Here is a 17,161-nt window from a genome sequence, read left to right as displayed (position 1 = left end):
TGTTAAGAACACAAGAACATAACAGGGGCCTGCTGGATCAGCCCAGTGAGCCCAGCTAGTCCAGCACCCTGTTCTCACAGTGGTCAAGCAGATAGCTAAGGGAAGCTGACCTGCAGACAGATGAATGACATCACCAGCAAAGGATAACTGGGAAGAACTCATGGGAAAGTATTACTTAAAAAAATATCCATTAACTACCTTGCACTTTCTTGCAAAATCAGGATATAAATACAAAAAATTGTGTTCCACTCCAAAAGGTAAGCCTTTTGCAGCTCTAGCGATATAATCAGTTAGTGCACAGCACTTAGGATGCAGTGTTTGGTGGCACAGTACTGAGTTTATGAGTTTGAGCTTACCTGAAGCAAGTGATGGGGAAGTGCTGTAACTCATTAGTAGAGCATCTGCCTTGTATGCCAAAGGTCCCAGGTTCAATCTCTGCCATTTTCAGGCAGGGCTGGCAAAGCATCCATGTCTGAAACCTCAAAGAGCTGCTGCTGGTCAGTGCAGACAATACTCAGATAAGTAGATCAATGGTCTGACTGTGCGTGTGCGTGCATGTGTGTAAGACTGCTTTCTATGTTGCATGGCTGAATACTCTTCCGTAACAATCCAAGTCCCTCCACATACAGTGGTACCTCAGGTTACATACGCTTCAGGTTACAGACTCCGCTAACCCAGAAATAGTACCTTGGGTTAAGAACTTTGCTTCAGGATGAGAACCGAAATTGCATGGCAGCAGTGGAAGGCCCCATTAGCTAAAGTGGTACCTCAGCTTAAGAACAGTTTCAGGTTAAGAACAGACCTCCAGAATGAATTAAGTTCTTAACCTGAGGTACCACTGTAGATCTGTTTTTGGAAGATGTCATGGCCTTTGGCTGGTGCAGTAAAAGTTTATGATGATGACTATATCATGAGCACTAAAAATTTAATTCATTTTTTTAAGGGCAAGAGTCACAGTGCAGTGGAAGAACCCTGGTTCAGTTCAAGGTACCGCTGCGTAAGACTGGGAATGTCTCCTGTCTGAAACTGCAGAGCCGCTTGTCAGTCAGTACAGACAATACTGAACTAAATGGACCAATGGGTCTGACTCAATATAAGGCTTCCTATGTTCCTATATTACTAAAGCACCATAAGGCTGAAGATGAAAAATCATCATGTGCAGGCAAAGTAGAACCCCACATTTTAAACAACACTTGCCTTGCTGCACACCCTGCAGTTGTTTTCCCATCAGCCACAGCATTTCTTTTGTGATCCTGGCCCAAGGGGGCTCAGAGATGTGGAAAGCCAGCGTGAGATGGCTCCATTTTACTGACAATTTGTAACCAGACATACACTCTCCTTTGGATGGAAATAGCAGCACAGCACTTGCTGCAAGGATAATCTACAGGCTTCTTCAAGCTGCTGGTCAGGAAAGGAGATTCCAGGATGCCTGGTGCTGCCTCCACAGTGACTCATAATGCAGCATCAGTATTGAAGCTTAGCACCACAGTTTTGAAAAGCCCAGCAGAGAAGCTCAAGGAACAGTCCCTGGAGGGGCTGTGCATTGTGGGCATCAGCTTATCCAGAGTGAAGGGCCGCTGCCTCCCCAAATAATTCCAGCAATCGCTAGAATATTTCATTGTATGCAGCACCAACCTTGATACTTCAGCACTGCTCCGTGTGCCTGGTGCAACAAGTAGTGTGTGCTTGTGCAGATCAGTCCCAAGATCTGACATGCTGCTGCTTGTTCACTCCAGTGCTATTACCAAAGAGGGATTCAGACAGATGTCTCCCCCTCTAATTGAGGATACCCTGCACTCGGGGGGGGGGGGGAGGGGACTAGAAACAACATTAAATTGGTCTTTACATTTAAAGTGTTTTAGAAAATGCACGTGGAAGCCGCTCATGCTCCTGATGAAAACTGCTCCTCTGAAGCTGCTTGCAGAGCAGTGTAGGGTAGGGGCAAGGGCAACCAGGTATACTTGATACATGCCTTGGAGGGTTAAGATGGCTGTAGGGCCCTGCCGGACATGTGCTATCAAGCCTAGGATGTGCCACAGCTCCCAGCTGACCAGAGATTTAATGGGCAAAATGGCAATGAGCAAAATGCCCATGCCTGTCTGTATGCACTGCAAGGCTGTGATAGTAAAATTTAGACCTGTGTTACTATGTGCCAGTGTGTAGCGCCAGGTCAGGTTAGGTGCCACCGCTGTGGTGGTGCAGCTCCTGAAAAAGACTCCTGCCCCGTGCCTCTCAGGTAAGCTGAGTATTTCCTCCCCGTGCAAAGAGCAGCTTTGAATCCACAGTAAGACCTTCTGCAAACAGAAGGTCTAGTGGTTGCTACTGCTTTTGAAATCAGCCGAACAGGGACCTCTAGAGGCCAGAATGAAGTACAGCTATATTATATAGTAATGTACCATGCTTCTATAGCAAGGATGGGGAATTAAACCTGAGGGCCACATTCTTCCACAGGCAGCCTTGCAGGGGCCACATGCCTGTGGTGGGTGGTGCCAAAGGCAAGAGTGGCCATAGCTACATCAAAGTCTAACTTTGCATTAGGCAGCTGACACACCATACATTTAAAGCACATGATCCTCCCCCCCAAACAATCCTGGGGAATCCCAGACTTCAGGACTCTTTGCAGGAAGCCATATGCTTCAAATGCAAGGTGGTGCACACAGCCTTTGTGACCATCTTGGCAATTTATTTCTACACCTTGTGGTCCAGGAGACCACAAACAGGCCAAGCTCTAATGGCCTACATGCTGCATATTAGTTAATAGAGTATGAGCAACTGCCACAAGATCTCACTTGTCCAAAGGGATGAACTGCCTCGTGTTTATATAACTTATCATTCAAATCAGTTGGTAATTAGCTTTCTCATGCTGTCCAGATTTATATCCAGTTTACGTGGAATTGTGATGGTCCAAGAGGTTTTGTTTCTCGGAATCAACAGCATGCAACCCATTCACATTTTCAGAGGCCCTGTGCAATAAAACTGAGGTACTATCTGAGCCCCTGCCAGAAACTTTTTCCTGGTTGATTTCTAAGGATGATGCTAATTGCCTTGGAAGATGCATCCAAGAAGCTGGTCTCCCTGCTTGTTAGAGAGAGGGACTGCTTTGGTGCTTAGGAGAATAGCAATAGTGGAGGGGGCATTATGAATCATGCTACCTAAGTAGAGTGCTGGTGTTTTTGGTGGCAGCTGGTCACACCCAAGATCTCAGTATCTCAGCACATGGCCAACTAAACAAGTTGCTGGCTGCAGGACCAATTACTTACAGAAAAGTTAAGATAGGAAGCACCAATAGCCATGTGGCTGCATTGAAGAGTCAAGTCATATCCAGAATTTATTTTTCTGTTAAAAGTCAATTTGATTTCTGTATGGCCACAGACAGACACAGACACACACAGACACAGACACACACAGACACACACACACACACACACAACTGCCATCAATTATGGAAGGGAGACATAAACTATACGTTAAGAGAAGAAAGTCACATTGCACAAAAGCTACAATTGCCTCCAGGGAAATAAACATTACCACATTGTCAGGAGCAGTAGGCACATTCACATGTATCGTTACAACCAGGTACAATGCTCATTTCAAAACACACCAAAGGGATACACAGCAACCTGGAGGAAGAGAGGGAGTAGACAGCAGCTGAGATCTGGCCGCTGGTCCACCTTCTAGATATGTATCTGCAACACCAGAGTTCCTCTGCCCCAACTGTGTGTAGATGAGGGCAAAGGCCTTGCTTGCTTGTGATATTAACACATTACAATGGTGAGGCAAAAATATACATATTCAGATTTTGGAGGAAAACTAGAACACTTATTTCAAGAGACATGAAGTAAACATCTTGGAATATATATTTTTTTAAAAGAATAAATTCTGTGCTTAACATCAATTCTGGGATTAACAACTGATTTAATGAATGAAGCAGTTTTTATGGTTTGCTAAAACTGAAAGTATTTCTAGTATGAGGTGTTTTTAACTCTTTAATGGTAATATTGACTTTCTCTTCTGTTCCCTCTTCATATGCAAGAAAAGCTAAATGTAATCTCAATTGAGAAATAAGGAGTTTTGGTTGTCAACAAGTACATGGTTCTCAGTGAATTACTGAAACATTCCCAAGAAAATTCTAGCACTGCAGCAGTCTATTGTAGGTGGGTAGAAATTTGCCTGCACCCCAAAGAATTAGGCTGGAAGCTATTTCTAGTTACATTCATGTCACTTCTTGCTACCACCAAAACTTCTCTCCCTTCCTCAACCCAGCAAGTGTTGCTGTCCAACCTATTATTACAAGGAAGGGACTTATCTCCCAGGAAACCACTTTTAGAATGGCTCCTTTTCAGTCATCATCAAGATCTCAAAAACTGAAGACACAAACCTGATCAAACTTAATATCAGCATGCTTAATGAAATCACGAATAAGGTATTGACTTCAAGACATATCATTCAAAACTGCTTATGCTAAAAAGCTCCCACTTAAAACAGATTGGGAAACATAACAGGGAGATGTAAGTATTTTTTATTTTTGTCAAACCTGCTGCAGCAAACTCTGAGCTGCACCCTTCTCAAGCCTGCAAGTAACATCCCAGCCCCCACTTTCACAGCTCTGCTTCACAAAAGCTTAGATGACTGTTAACACCTATTTATTTTTCACCATGTCAACATCCACTGAGAAATGTGTGCCACCTTCTGGATAGATATGGAAACATGCTCAACTTGGTTTGCTGAGACTTCCACATCCTAAACAATTCACCTTAGTTGGATGTTTTGGTGTTGTTCACATGTGCTGCATTCTACTCCAACAGAGAAGTGACGGGGAGTGGACTGGGCTGGCCTGTGGAAAGATGGCCAGAAATGCCACCAGTTTTCATTCAGAGGAGGGCAGTCCCACTGCAGATAAAGCTCCCCAGACAGCACGAGCAAACAGCTTCAGCTGTAAGACACCATGCAATGGCTTCTTTTTGTGTCTGTATTACTCCACTACCTAACAACGTCCATCAAATCGTAGAATTTTGCCCACATTACTAGAAATTGTAAGAGAAAGGGCCAAAACAAGCTTAAAATAAGCCAGGCTATATGATATGTTCTTGAGCTATTATCTTAAGTACCTCCTAGCTTCAAATACATGTAACCTCCCTAAAGGCTAAAGCATGCTGAGTTTTGCATCGCCTCAACCGAGCAAGTTCTGTAACAAGCTGGCTTTCCCATTTTTAGCCATAGGCTGTGTCATTTCTAAGACAGGGCATAATCAAATGAAAACACTCAATAACCAGTTCTAAAGGAAAATCTTCTAAGCTGGCCACTTTACTGCAGTTGTGCGGATATCAGATATGGCAAAGCTCCCTCCTTCATTTGCTAAGCTAGGGATGAGCAGATCTCACAGAGATTCAGAGACAAAATAAGTGAAGCGCAAAACCAACAAGATGTGTGTAACGCTTCTGTGTTAGTCTAGGGGCAGACTTTGCTTACCACGTGGCAACCTGAACTGAAGAGATGTCACTACTAACCAAACAGCTAAAGGCTGCATGCAAGAAAGCTTCCAGTGACCAGGTATCTGTCAGGTTAATGAGGATGCAGCACCCCCTAGAGTCCCTAGAAGAAACAGTCCTTTAATAGTCAAAACAACTATCGGCCATTTCCCGAACTTGTTGCAATAGCTTCACTTTAAAAGACTGTGCCAAAGTTTGAGGTCAATTAGCTAATACTGCTTCAAGCTCCTCTCAGCTTCTTTTCAACACAAACAGCAACGACTCAGGAGGAAGTAGTTCAGGGTGTTGTATATCCCATAAGGGTCCTTAGCTGCCTGAATGTACCCCCTAAAAAAAATCATGGTATCACTGATATGCAGTATCAGGAATGTAAACAGAAAAGCAGGATGGCAGCATGTCAGACAGGATGCCTTCGACAGAGCAGTGGCACTGAAGACCAAAGGGGGGAAAAGTACTCCCAAATTACTCAGTCAGCCTCACTTCACACACAGCGGAATGTCAAACGAAGACTGGCTCTTAGGGCAACAGCCAGCTGTAAGGTGTGTAAATGAGTGTGTGCGGGCACACACACAAAATGGTGCTTTTAACAGATTAATCTAATAGGTTATAGAAAATAATGGCTCGGATCAAACAATCCATTTGCAGTGTGTTCTGCACATGTGCAATGGGTCTCTCTCATCCTTCCCTTTCCCACTGCAGCCCCCTGGGGATCTGGGGAAGCCTCTAGGTTGGCGTGGCACGCAGTAAGCAAGACTGCAGTTGGGAGGAGAGAGAAATCGGCAACATAATCAGTTTGGATTGCATGGGAGTCACTCTGTATCCAAGCTAACGTTGGCAGGGATTAGAAGCTTCTGCAAAAGAGGAAAAATTACACTGCTGGATAAACCCAGTCACCAACAAGCACCTGCTGACATCAGAAATGTTATCTGGCCTCATGAAGGCTCTGACATGGATAAAAGTCAACTTGGATACTTCAGTGAGGCCACCTTCTTGCTACCAAAAATATCAGGATATGCATAAAGGTTTCCAGAGGTAAGAACAGGAGGTCAAGGATAAATCGCTTAGCCAAATACAAATTGCACATGAAGAATACAATGGCTGAACAATGAGGCCCCTGCATCTAAGTGAGCCCTGCAAATTAGCTTTCTAAATTACAAAAAAGGAGCCTACTGATTTTGTGGATTCAGAAATAAGCTCGACTCTTGCAACTGGAGTTGTGGTCAGAATCCTAAGATGCTCCACAAGCTAGCTGTTTTTGAAAGTAGGCTCTATCTCCTCAGTTGCTCATAGTGTCCTTGAAACCCCAAACCTCTATGATAGCTATCTGGAAACTTTCAGAGCACAATGGTTGGTTGTTGAAAGTGTTGCAGTGGCCAGTTCTTCCATGGTTCAGGTCTGCGTCAATGTAGAGAGCTTGACCGTCACCTCCGCCTGTGGGGGAAAAGACCACAGTTACACTGTCCCTGCATCAAGATGCAAAGCCATGGCTCCAATCACATGTTCAGTTCCACTACTTCTGGAGACAACAGAATGACAGCTTTCAGCTGCCCCAACATGGGAATATATATTATGAGAAGACACTATCATCCCATCAAACTGCTCTACAGTTAAGAGTTCATGGATCTCTCAGAATCCTAGGTGTATACCAGTCTTTGTCAACCTGACACCCTCCAGATATTTTGGGCAACAACATCTGGAGGGCACCATGTTGGTGAAGGCTAGCATATGCAGAGCATTCAGTTATGGATATTTTAGCTTTCAGAAGAGCTTATGGTCAAGAGTCTGATGCAGAACAGATAAAATATTTCACACTGGATCTATTTGCCAAGACCATATAACACCGGTCCTGAAAGACCTCTATTGGCTCCCAGTATGTTTCCAAGCACAATTCAGTGTTGGTGCTGACCTTTAAAGCCCTAAACGGCCTCAGCCCAGTATACCTGAAGCAGTGTCTCCAACCCCATCGTTCAGCCCGGACACTGAGATCCAGCTTCGAAGGCCTTCTGGCGGTTCCCTCACTGTGAGAAGTGAGGCTACAGGGAACCAGGCAGAAGGCCTTCTCAGTAGTGGCGCCTGCCCTGTGGAACGGCCTCCCATCAGATGTCAATGAAATAAACAATTATCTAACTTTTAAAAGACATCTGAAGGCAGCCCTGTTAAGGGAAGTTTTTAATGTTTGATGTTTTACCACATCATCATCATCATCACTCTGTTGGGAGGCACCCAGTGTGGCTGAGGAAACCCAGACAGATAGGCGGGGTGTAAATAATAAATTATCATTATATTATTATAGTTCTCCCCCCAACTGTCAACATTGCAGGCCTAAATGCAGCTCGATATCAAATGAAAATCATTCTCCTACTCCATCTTTCATTTTAACCCAGATTCAAAGATGATTTAGGAATAAAAGTCTTAAAAAGTGCAAACGCCTTCGTGTCCCTACATAGAACTACACGGCGCTGTTGCAAGAGGCAGAAACAGAAGAGCACAGGCTTACCTATAATGATGCATTCCATTCCACCAGCCATAAACATGGATGCAGCTTTGGAAGGCAGGTTGAAGTGCCGGGCAGAAAGGAAGGGGGAAAGGCGGTCTGAGGGGTCCGAGGGGAGGCTGGTTGCGGATGGAGGGTCAGAAACATGGGAGGAATTGTTCCCTTGTTCAGGTCCTGTCATGGCTAGCTCTGGGTGCCTGATTATTACCCACTCATAGCGTTCCACTTCAGGCACCAGCTAGAGAGAGGAGAGGAGGAGAGGAGAGATGGAGTTATGAAGGAATTATTCAGAGAAAATGCACTGCACTTGGCGTCTCCCCCCCGCCCCATGGCCAGAACTTGACTCACTCCCCAAGAAAAATTTTCAGAATGAATTTGCACTATGAATGTTGTGGCAGGCACTAAAAAGGGAAGTTATTATATTGATAACCTGCTGTTCCTTTAGTAAAGCTGAGAGCAACTTTCAGTGGTCTCCTTGCTAGGTGTTAATCAAGTTTGATATTTGTAGAGCACGGGGGGCTTTCAGATTGTTCAGCAGCCAATATATAGAGTACTTCTGGCCTACCTTTCTAGGCAGGACTTCAATGCATGAGAGAAGTGTTAGGACATTATGGCAGTTATATTGCACAACCTCTCCCTGACATTGCATCAGGAATCTTGCAAAATCAGGATAGCTACTCAAATGTTTCATTTGGTGACCCTCTTGATTGCCACTTTAATTGTAAAGACTCGTGTGTTAAGTGAATCTGAAAAAGGTACTTACAACTAGGGATGGGGGAATATATCACTTTTCGTTTCTCATTTCTCCCCACTCTTAAGTACTGTTCTCCCCATTTCCACATCACTTTTTTAAAAAGGCCTTTATTACCATTTCAGTGTGAATTCCTCCTAATATACACATTTTTCTGTGCAATATCCCATGATACAATGCATTCCTGTATGTTATTTTCACTGTTATATATTTATATGCACACTAGTATATATGTTCTTGTATACATTACTTGGCTGAAGCACTGCATGGCAGAATTCAGAAGAAGTGTCAATTTTGAAGGATAGCTGTGTTTTGGTTTGCTTCTTGTTTCAGAAAGTGCAAATTTGGTAGGTTCACCTTTAAATGCAGACTGAATCCAGTTGCCTTCCAACTTCAGAGTGACACATTTGTTTTGGTAGCTCGTCAACAATCCATGTGCACTGATACTACCTTGGTCACTTGCCCCAAGCTTGAAATTCAAAATATCTACACTTCCTAGTTTGGCAACATTGCATCATACACCATGGTAGAGAAAGTGTGACACCCAACAATAATCAAGACACTTATTGGGGTAGAATATCATAACATTCAGCCTAATGAAGGCTTTTGATGAACTTGGGGAAAGGTTTGCTCCATATTCATATAGATGATGATGGTTAAACGGCTGCTGCTACTAATAGCAGCAAGGTTTAGTCTTATAAACTGATCAGTAGGTTGTTCCCCAAAGGCAAGGGGTGGTTGTGGTAAGAGTAAACATGATTACTCTGCGGTACCAGAGAGGAATGGCAAGCTAAGATGATGGACCACGCTGAAATGGCAAAGCTGACGGGGAAACCTCAGGAACCAAGAGGACAAAAACTTTAAAAAAAGAATGGGGGGAAACTATTAATTTATTTGTTTAAGCAGATGAAAACATTGGCAGGATTTTAATCTCACTTATAATGTAACAAATACTATGGATAATATGGATGGATACAAAATATAGATTATGGAATAATATGCAGTTATAAATGTTGACAATAGGACCCATGGAGGGTATGGGGGGGAAGTCGTGAGAGTCAGACTAATATGGATATGCATTTGGATTGTTATAAATGTATATTTGTACAATCAAATAAAAATGATTTTTTTAAAAAAGGAGTGAACATGATTACTTCTTACCCTGAACACAAAACATTCCCCTGTTCCAAAGAAGCTCAGCTTGTTTCCTCCTCGTTTGCGTTCATTCCAGTCTGTTGATAAATAAGCCCCACAGACCTAGGATGGTAATAGCCACCATTTTAGAGAAACAACGAAGAAGTTTGAACACTTGAAGCTGTAATGTTGAAAGGTCTCAAAGCTGGTAGATAAAGAGACACTTCTTATAACTTTTGTAGGTGTACACCTAACACACACCTTAGGTGTGAAATGCAAATCAAACATGTAAATTTGTCAACAGCAGCAACTCACAGTTGAATATAGCAAACCCAGGTTTGTCTCTGAAGTGGTCCTAGTGTGAGGGTAGCAAGCTATATCTTTAGTTAGTCTATGGCGGTCAACCAAGATCACATTTTATGACTGCTCCTATCAGTGTCAACAGGGGCCTGGAGAGAGAATGTATATGGGTCTTTTTGAATAGCTCTGCAGTTGTGCAGGAGACACATATTGCAGTGTGTGCACTGTGATGAAGTCACCCCTCTGTAGTGGTAGGGGAAGGGAGTCTGTGGCATAACACGTCAACCTGGAAAACAGGTTGAATTTCAAATTCAAATTTCCCAAGAAAGCAGCTAAATTGTGCTTTATTAAGCAAGCAAGGCACAAATGAGTTAGTGGAACAGGGAGAGTTCTAAGGAGTTATTTCATTTTTTGTCTATGGCAACTACAATAATTGATGGACAGCAGTTTAGTGAATCCTATGAAATTTATAAAGTGTCTTTTATAAAGCTGCTACTTGTCCTACTAACTTACCTCTTGGGCCGTTGTCTTAATCAGAAGGAGAGTTGGTTCATGTCCCTCGCAATGCGAATAGAACCTGATAAAGATACATATAAAACGATGCTTCCTTAGTGAAACAACCCACTGCTGGTCTTGGTAACTGCACACTCTCCACACACTTTTTACATCCACACCACACTGCCAATCAAGTCCCAGTTCATTGTCTGCCTCTTTAATCAACAATAAAAACTGTTTGGGTGATGTGCTAAAAGACCAGACTCTAGTTCACAAAACCTTATGCCATAATAAACGTCTTCGGTTTTTTAATGCCACAACATTCCTTGTTGCTTTAGCATACAGTTAGGCCTCTCAGCTAAGGAAGAGCGAGCAAAAACCCCCAGTTCTATAGCACAGCATAGTCTATGGCTCAGTTTGTCCATAACGCTAAGCAAAATCACAGTACATCACAAATGTGCAGGTTCCCAGAGAGAAGGTTGTGGCTGCTTGATTTCTGGTCCTGCTGTTGCTGCATTGCTATGATCCAAGTCATGGTTTGGCTTAGCACATCATCCAAATCTGGGTTTGTGGTCCATCTCCTTAAACTGTAAACCAATAATGAATCTTGGTTACAGACTGTAGTTTGTCTGGAGTGAGACAAACCACAAGCCAATGTTCAGATGACATGCTAAGAAACCATGGCAACAACAGCAGGATGGCCAGGGAGGGGGAGAGCAGCTGCAATCACCTTTCTGGGACCACATGCTTTCACACTCAGCCATGATTTGACTTAGAAAAAAGATCTATATGAGTTGATAGCATACCAACATGCATTCAATGTAAAACCAGCCTACAAACTCTGCTTGTGTTGATGCAAGGCAAGACAACTCTAGCAACATTCATCATACAACAGAAGCAAAGCACCCTTGCCAAGAGAACTGGCCTATGATTGTCTACATCATCTTGTGGCGTACAGTACCAAAGATTCATTTTAAAATAGTGCTGACTACATTTTACCTGCTTAAGCTGCAGCCATGTTCGGAGGTGGTGAACAGCAGCAGTGGCTGGCAAAGTGCAAAGCGCTCAGGAATCCATGACCAGATGTCTCTCATCTTCTTTACATCAACTATTTCAGACTTGAAGTTCTCAGCATGAACTGCCAGGTGGACATTCTGCCTGTGGAATAACAGAAAACTGGTGTTAAAACTGGAGCCATGGGCATTTGTCCAAAGCAACTACTGCCCAATTCGGGCCTCAACTTGTTGCCTATGGCAAGAAAAGAGTCCCTTCCTGATATCCAGAAGGCAAAGAAGCATTGCAAATTAAAACATTTCTTTCCCTTTCCCTTCGTAGATGCATTGTAAATGACTAACACAGAAACTAGCAGAAGGGCTAGTAACTCTACGAGCAGAAAGAGGGCAACACCACACCACAGGAAAAACAATAAAAGGGCAAAACAACTTAGGGGTTTCCAGTCGCCCACAGCTTGAAATTAAGAGGGCTTGATATCCATATTAATGCTGTGGTGTTTAGCTCTGTATAAGGGTGCAGATCTCAGCAGCCCTAAGTAGTTTTGTCAAAATAATGTTCTTAAATACAAATCAGCATTTTTACATGGATAACAGGAAGTTACTTTCTGTATTTGATTTTCATATGAATAATCAATAGCTGTACATTTTTGTGTGTCCCCAAGGAAGAATGCAGATTTTCAAATGGTGGGAATTCTGGGAAATTTTAACACCTACTATACCATAAGTTGTTTCCTTGCAACTAGGATCGGCTTTGCCCTTTCATAGTTTTCCCACTGATTTGGTAGACGTATTTACAAGCTGGCCCAATTCACCAATCAAAGCTATAGCCATTGAAAATCACTTGGAAGGTTTTGATGTAAACAGCCTTCCCCAGCCATGACTGCTGCAGTTCAAAACCAGCAGGGGACCCGGGTGATACCATTACAGAGGAAACTGTACAACCATAAATATATTCAGAGCTATGTGCCACTCATGGAAATTCTCTTCCAACTGCTGCCCAAGTATGAAAACAGACTTGAATGTGGCTATATCCATGGAGTTAAAGAATCCACAGAAGGCTCAGTTGCTCCAAAGCACTGGAAGCCAATACATAAAACAGGAGGATAACATAGAAGCCAGTGACAAGGAAATATAGCCAGTTCTTTTTGACAGCCAAGCTAGAGTTAAATGCAGGTTTCACAGCTTATGTCAGAGATATGCAAGAAGTGTACCATGAAGCAAGCCAAACTTTGGAGTTATTATACAGTACATGCTAGGAAGAAGGGTTGAAATGCAGGCGACTTATAGTGCAAAGGCATTCTTAAAAAAAAGGGGGGAGCCACCTGTCCATTTTATTATGGACACATCTGCATACTGTAAACCTTGCAGGAAACTAGCGGCTAATAGAATGATAGAACTGTGGAGTTGGAAGGGACCCAAAATCATCTAGTCCAATCCCCTCCAATGCAGGAATTTCAGCTAATGAATCCCTGGCAGATGACCATCTAACCTCTTTTTTAAAAATCTCCCATCACCTCCATCACCCTCCAAGGTAGCCAGTTCCATTGTCGAACATCTGCCACCAGAATGTTTGTCGTAATGTTCAGTCGGAATCGCCTGCACATATCTACTTAAGTGAGGGAAATGGGATGCTTATTTGTAGGTAGTTTCAAAATTTAACTGAAGTGCAGTGACAGTTTCAGAAATCGTGTGGCTGCCTTTCTGAAGCAACTCATGTTCTGTCCTTAAACCAGAAGTTAATCAAAATGCACAGTTGACTGCATATGCTAAGGGCAGGATGTGTTCCCTTCAGCACAGATAAGCCACAGAGCCAGTTATATGTACTTCCGAAGCACTGCAGATAGGAGCCTGCATGATATCAGCAGAGGATTATCAGGTTGTTGATTAGTCTCCTTCCAAGCATGAGCCACAACTTGTGAAGGCTGCTCTGTTCAGTGTGCATGCTACAATTTATCACTAATCTCTAAGCCTTAAAACCACCAAGGCTTAGGCAGCTCAAGCTAACATGAATCTCATGTCTTGTTACCAAAGCACATGGACTGTGTACCTACCTGTGGCAGAGTGATTAATAAACATGATGCTAACCAGTACTTTTTTTTTCTAAAAAAATTTTTTTAGGGGTACTCTCATTTTGACTCAAGAAAATCACCATTTTATGGTTCAAATCGGGAAAAATAAATACACTAAATGGACAAAAGTACAAAGATTCACGAAATGTTTAGGGGTACATGTAGCCCTGAGTCCCCACAGAAAAAAAGCACTGCTGCTAACAAGAAATTTGTTAAATGTTCACTATTGGCTTCTCAGTTATGGGCTTGAATACCACATGGGCTTGTATACTTTAAAAAAGATCTTGGAAACAAGCTTAACTGAGGGTGGGGAAGAACATGCCATTCATGTTCTATGTGAAGAACATGCCATTCATCCAATTTGGGCTGCAGGCAATAGTTCCACACTTAGTCACACCTTCATGTGTTGCATTCATTTTCTGTATTTGTGCATGGGCTGTAGGAAGCTCTTTTTGGTTAATGCCTTAATGCACTGAGCCATGCCCCTGATTGTCATCAGGCTACCTTAGGTGATTTCTCCCAACACTTTCCAGTACAATGTGCTTCTGTTGCTCCCAAGGTGAAAAAAATAAGGAGGAAGGAACTGGTGTTATACAGGCAATGACTAATTGACACGTGGCAGCGCACACATGCATTGCCACAACCCAGAAGGGGCTGAAAAAAAGGCGGGAGGGTAACTGGCTTATGTGCACTCCGCCAACATGCAAGGGGGTCAGGAACATAACTTGTGCAAAGCAGTCATTGCCTGTACTAAGGGGAAGTCTGAGCAACAAAGAAGACCCTGATAGGGAATCAGCATGTGCAGCCATCTGACTAAGGTTCAGGGGAGAAAAAAATTAGGGAGATTCAAGGGTCAAGGCTCACTGAGAGCAAGCCCGGGAGGAGATCTGGCTGTGAAGGAGGCTTGACATGTCCCAGAGCAATATGGGCCTAGGAAATTTTCCATCATTTATTTTGAAAGACTCTCTGGAAAAAGGAGAAGGCAAATGAAGGATAGTGTCATGAAATAATAAAAGCAGCAGACAGACAAAAGAAGTGCTTATATATGTGTGTGTGTGTGGTGTGTGCGCGAGCACACGCATGCACATATGTGAGAGACCGACTGACCAGCATATGTATGAACCAGAAGGGCAGAGGTGGTCAGAAGCAAGAAGATGGAACAAAATACAAGGAACATGTAAATGTATAGGCACTATATGGAGGGACTTTACACCTACCACATGTGCTTGTCTGAATGGCAGGGAGGATGACTCCCATGTAGCAACCCGACCTTAGTCCTCAAACCACCTTCAGACATATAAGTGGCAACATACAACCCTGTCAGTAAGAGTAAGGTACTTTATGCCTATAACGCTATCTGAAGAATTGCAGCCAATATACCCTTATCATAGTTAAGTGGAATTTATATACCAGATCATCTGAACACCTCCCTAGGCACAAAACTATCTTGGGCTGTACTACTAGGGCAGGCATCCCCAAACTTGCCCCGTCAGATGAATTTGGGACTACAATTCCCATCATCCCTGACCACTGGGTCCTGTTAGTTAGGGATTATGGGAGTTGTAGTCCCAAAACATCTGGAGGGGAGGGCCGAGTTTGGGGATGCCTGTACTACAGTTATTAACAATCTTTATCTATTCACACAAAGCAACTTCATGTTTAACATTCTGCCTATCACTATATGGCTCAGAAGTTCTTTTAACAACAGAAGACTAGTAGCCCCTACAGTATGTTAGAATAGGCTTGTGTTTCACCAGTGAAATCCTCACGAAAGTGCAGAGAAATAAGGCTAGACTAGAATACAAACCTTGTACAGCATACTTGACAGCAGGACTGTTGAAAGCTCTGGAAAGACATTTGTGAATTGCAACCCCCCCATCCTGCTTCCCCGCCATCTGATACTGCAGTAAGTACTGGCATAACCAGCCAAGCATAAGCCGCGATAACAGCCATTAGGAAGTCAAGCCAAGGCAGAAGAGAAAAGCAAAGCGTGGAGTATTCAAATCTTGAAACCTACCTTTTTGGGGATGCAATGCTGCAAAGAGGAGGGGTGCAGCAGACAGGGAAATGACAGTACGAGACAAAAGAGAGAGAAATCAAGAAAAGTTCAGTAAATTAAGAGCTTAGAGAAAAACTCAAGAGTAAGATTTGAAGTCAAATGAACGAGATTAAAGAACAGATGGACACCCAACCATTGTATCACAGTTCTTCCTCCTCAATTCTCTTATCACATTTATCTTTCTATACAATGTCTCTTCACCTAACTGCTTATGACTTCTGAACTTGCCCTTCAACCTTCCCTTCTACTCTCACTCCTTATACGCGACTGCGCTCTGTTGTTGAGGTTTTCCTGTTTCGCACAATGTAGAAACTCGGTCTTTAGTGCTGTGGTACTTACCCTTTGACTTGATTTGATCTGATCTGGATTATTTAATTTCCATACCGCTTAATGTATTAAAAATATATCTAAGTGGTGTACAAAAAATGAAGCAACAACAGACAACTTAAACAAAATATTACAAAAATACAGAGTTAACATAAAAATGGAATCCCCTTGGAAAATTGGACAGGTGCAGATTACATAATTTCAAAAACCAAACCATTTGCATGTGTGAAATGCTAAGAAATTATTTGTGAGGATGTTAACCGAGCTCCTTGAAGCTTTACATTTTGGGTCACACAATCAGAACACATTTCCTCCAGTCAAGTTTCTGTGATTACAGAATACTAGCAGTTCTTCAGCTTATACAAAAACACAACGTTCTTATGCCTGTCAGCCACTGGTCTTGTGCTATTTCAACTAACGATAAATGGAATATTTAGAACACTGACCCAAATCTCTGAAATGTCAATGCTTCTGACAAGAATATAGAAGCTTTAAGGCTTTCACAAACACTTGTCAGCTGAATAAGCCCCAGCGGAACATCTTAAAGGGCTCTTTCATCAAAGATGCCTCGTGCACTTAACTCTGCCAGTTTTAGTACTTTTAGCTGTAGTCCTTTCCCCCCATTTCTCTTAAGTTTGTCTTTATAGATTGTAAACCAGTGTTCAAAATTAACTGGGAGCTCAGCACTTTTTGCTACTGGTGCAGGTCCTTGATGCAGCCTTTCCACAGGCCACCCAAATGCAACTCACAGATCATAGTTTAAAACCTCTGCCTTAGTTCATAGTTAATACCAGTTCCACTGTGTGTTTCTCTTTCTTGCATATTGGACAAGTGAATTTCTGTAAGAGCAATCTACAGTCAAGCAATGTAGTTGAGGTCACAGAATAATAATAATAATAATAATAATAATAATAATAATAATAATAATCTATTATTTATACACCGCCCATCTGGCTGGGCCTCCCCAGCCACTCTGGGCGGCTTCCATAAAAACCAAAAATACAGTAAAATATCACACGTTAAAAACTTC

At 42.7% G+C, this 17,161-nt stretch overlaps 1 protein-coding gene across 11 annotated transcripts in view; it reads right to left on the bottom strand.

Annotated features, from left to right (window-relative positions):
• Positions 1-3,302: 3,302 nt before the first annotated feature.
• Positions 3,303-17,161, bottom strand: part of TBC1D24 (TBC1 domain family member 24) — a 29,782-nt gene continuing 15,923 nt past the window's right edge. For 4 of the 11 annotated variants that reach the window (XM_083711113.1, XM_083711117.1, XM_083711120.1 and 1 more), the window contains exons 3-8: positions 15,763-15,780; positions 11,663-11,821; positions 10,682-10,745; positions 9,896-9,991; positions 7,987-8,221; positions 3,303-6,920 (exon numbers count right to left, since the gene is read on the bottom strand). In XM_083711113.1, the coding sequence (XP_083567239.1) occupies positions 6,766-6,920; positions 7,987-8,221; positions 9,896-9,991; positions 10,682-10,745; positions 11,663-11,821; positions 15,763-15,780 (727 nt within the window). In that variant the 3' untranslated portion in view covers positions 3,303-6,765. Of the gene's footprint in view, positions 6,921-7,986; positions 8,222-9,895; positions 9,992-10,681; positions 10,746-11,662; positions 11,840-15,762; positions 15,781-17,161 lie in introns of all 11 variants that reach the window. The other 7 variants (XM_083711122.1, XM_083711114.1, XM_083711115.1 and 4 more) reach the window with 2 other exon arrangements.

Source organism: Podarcis gaigeae (genome assembly GCF_964106915.1).
Source record: "Podarcis gaigeae genome assembly, chromosome: 14".
Lineage (NCBI taxonomy): Eukaryota > Metazoa > Chordata > Lepidosauria > Squamata > Lacertidae > Podarcis > Podarcis gaigeae.
This window is presented reverse-complemented; position numbering and strand designations above follow the sequence as displayed.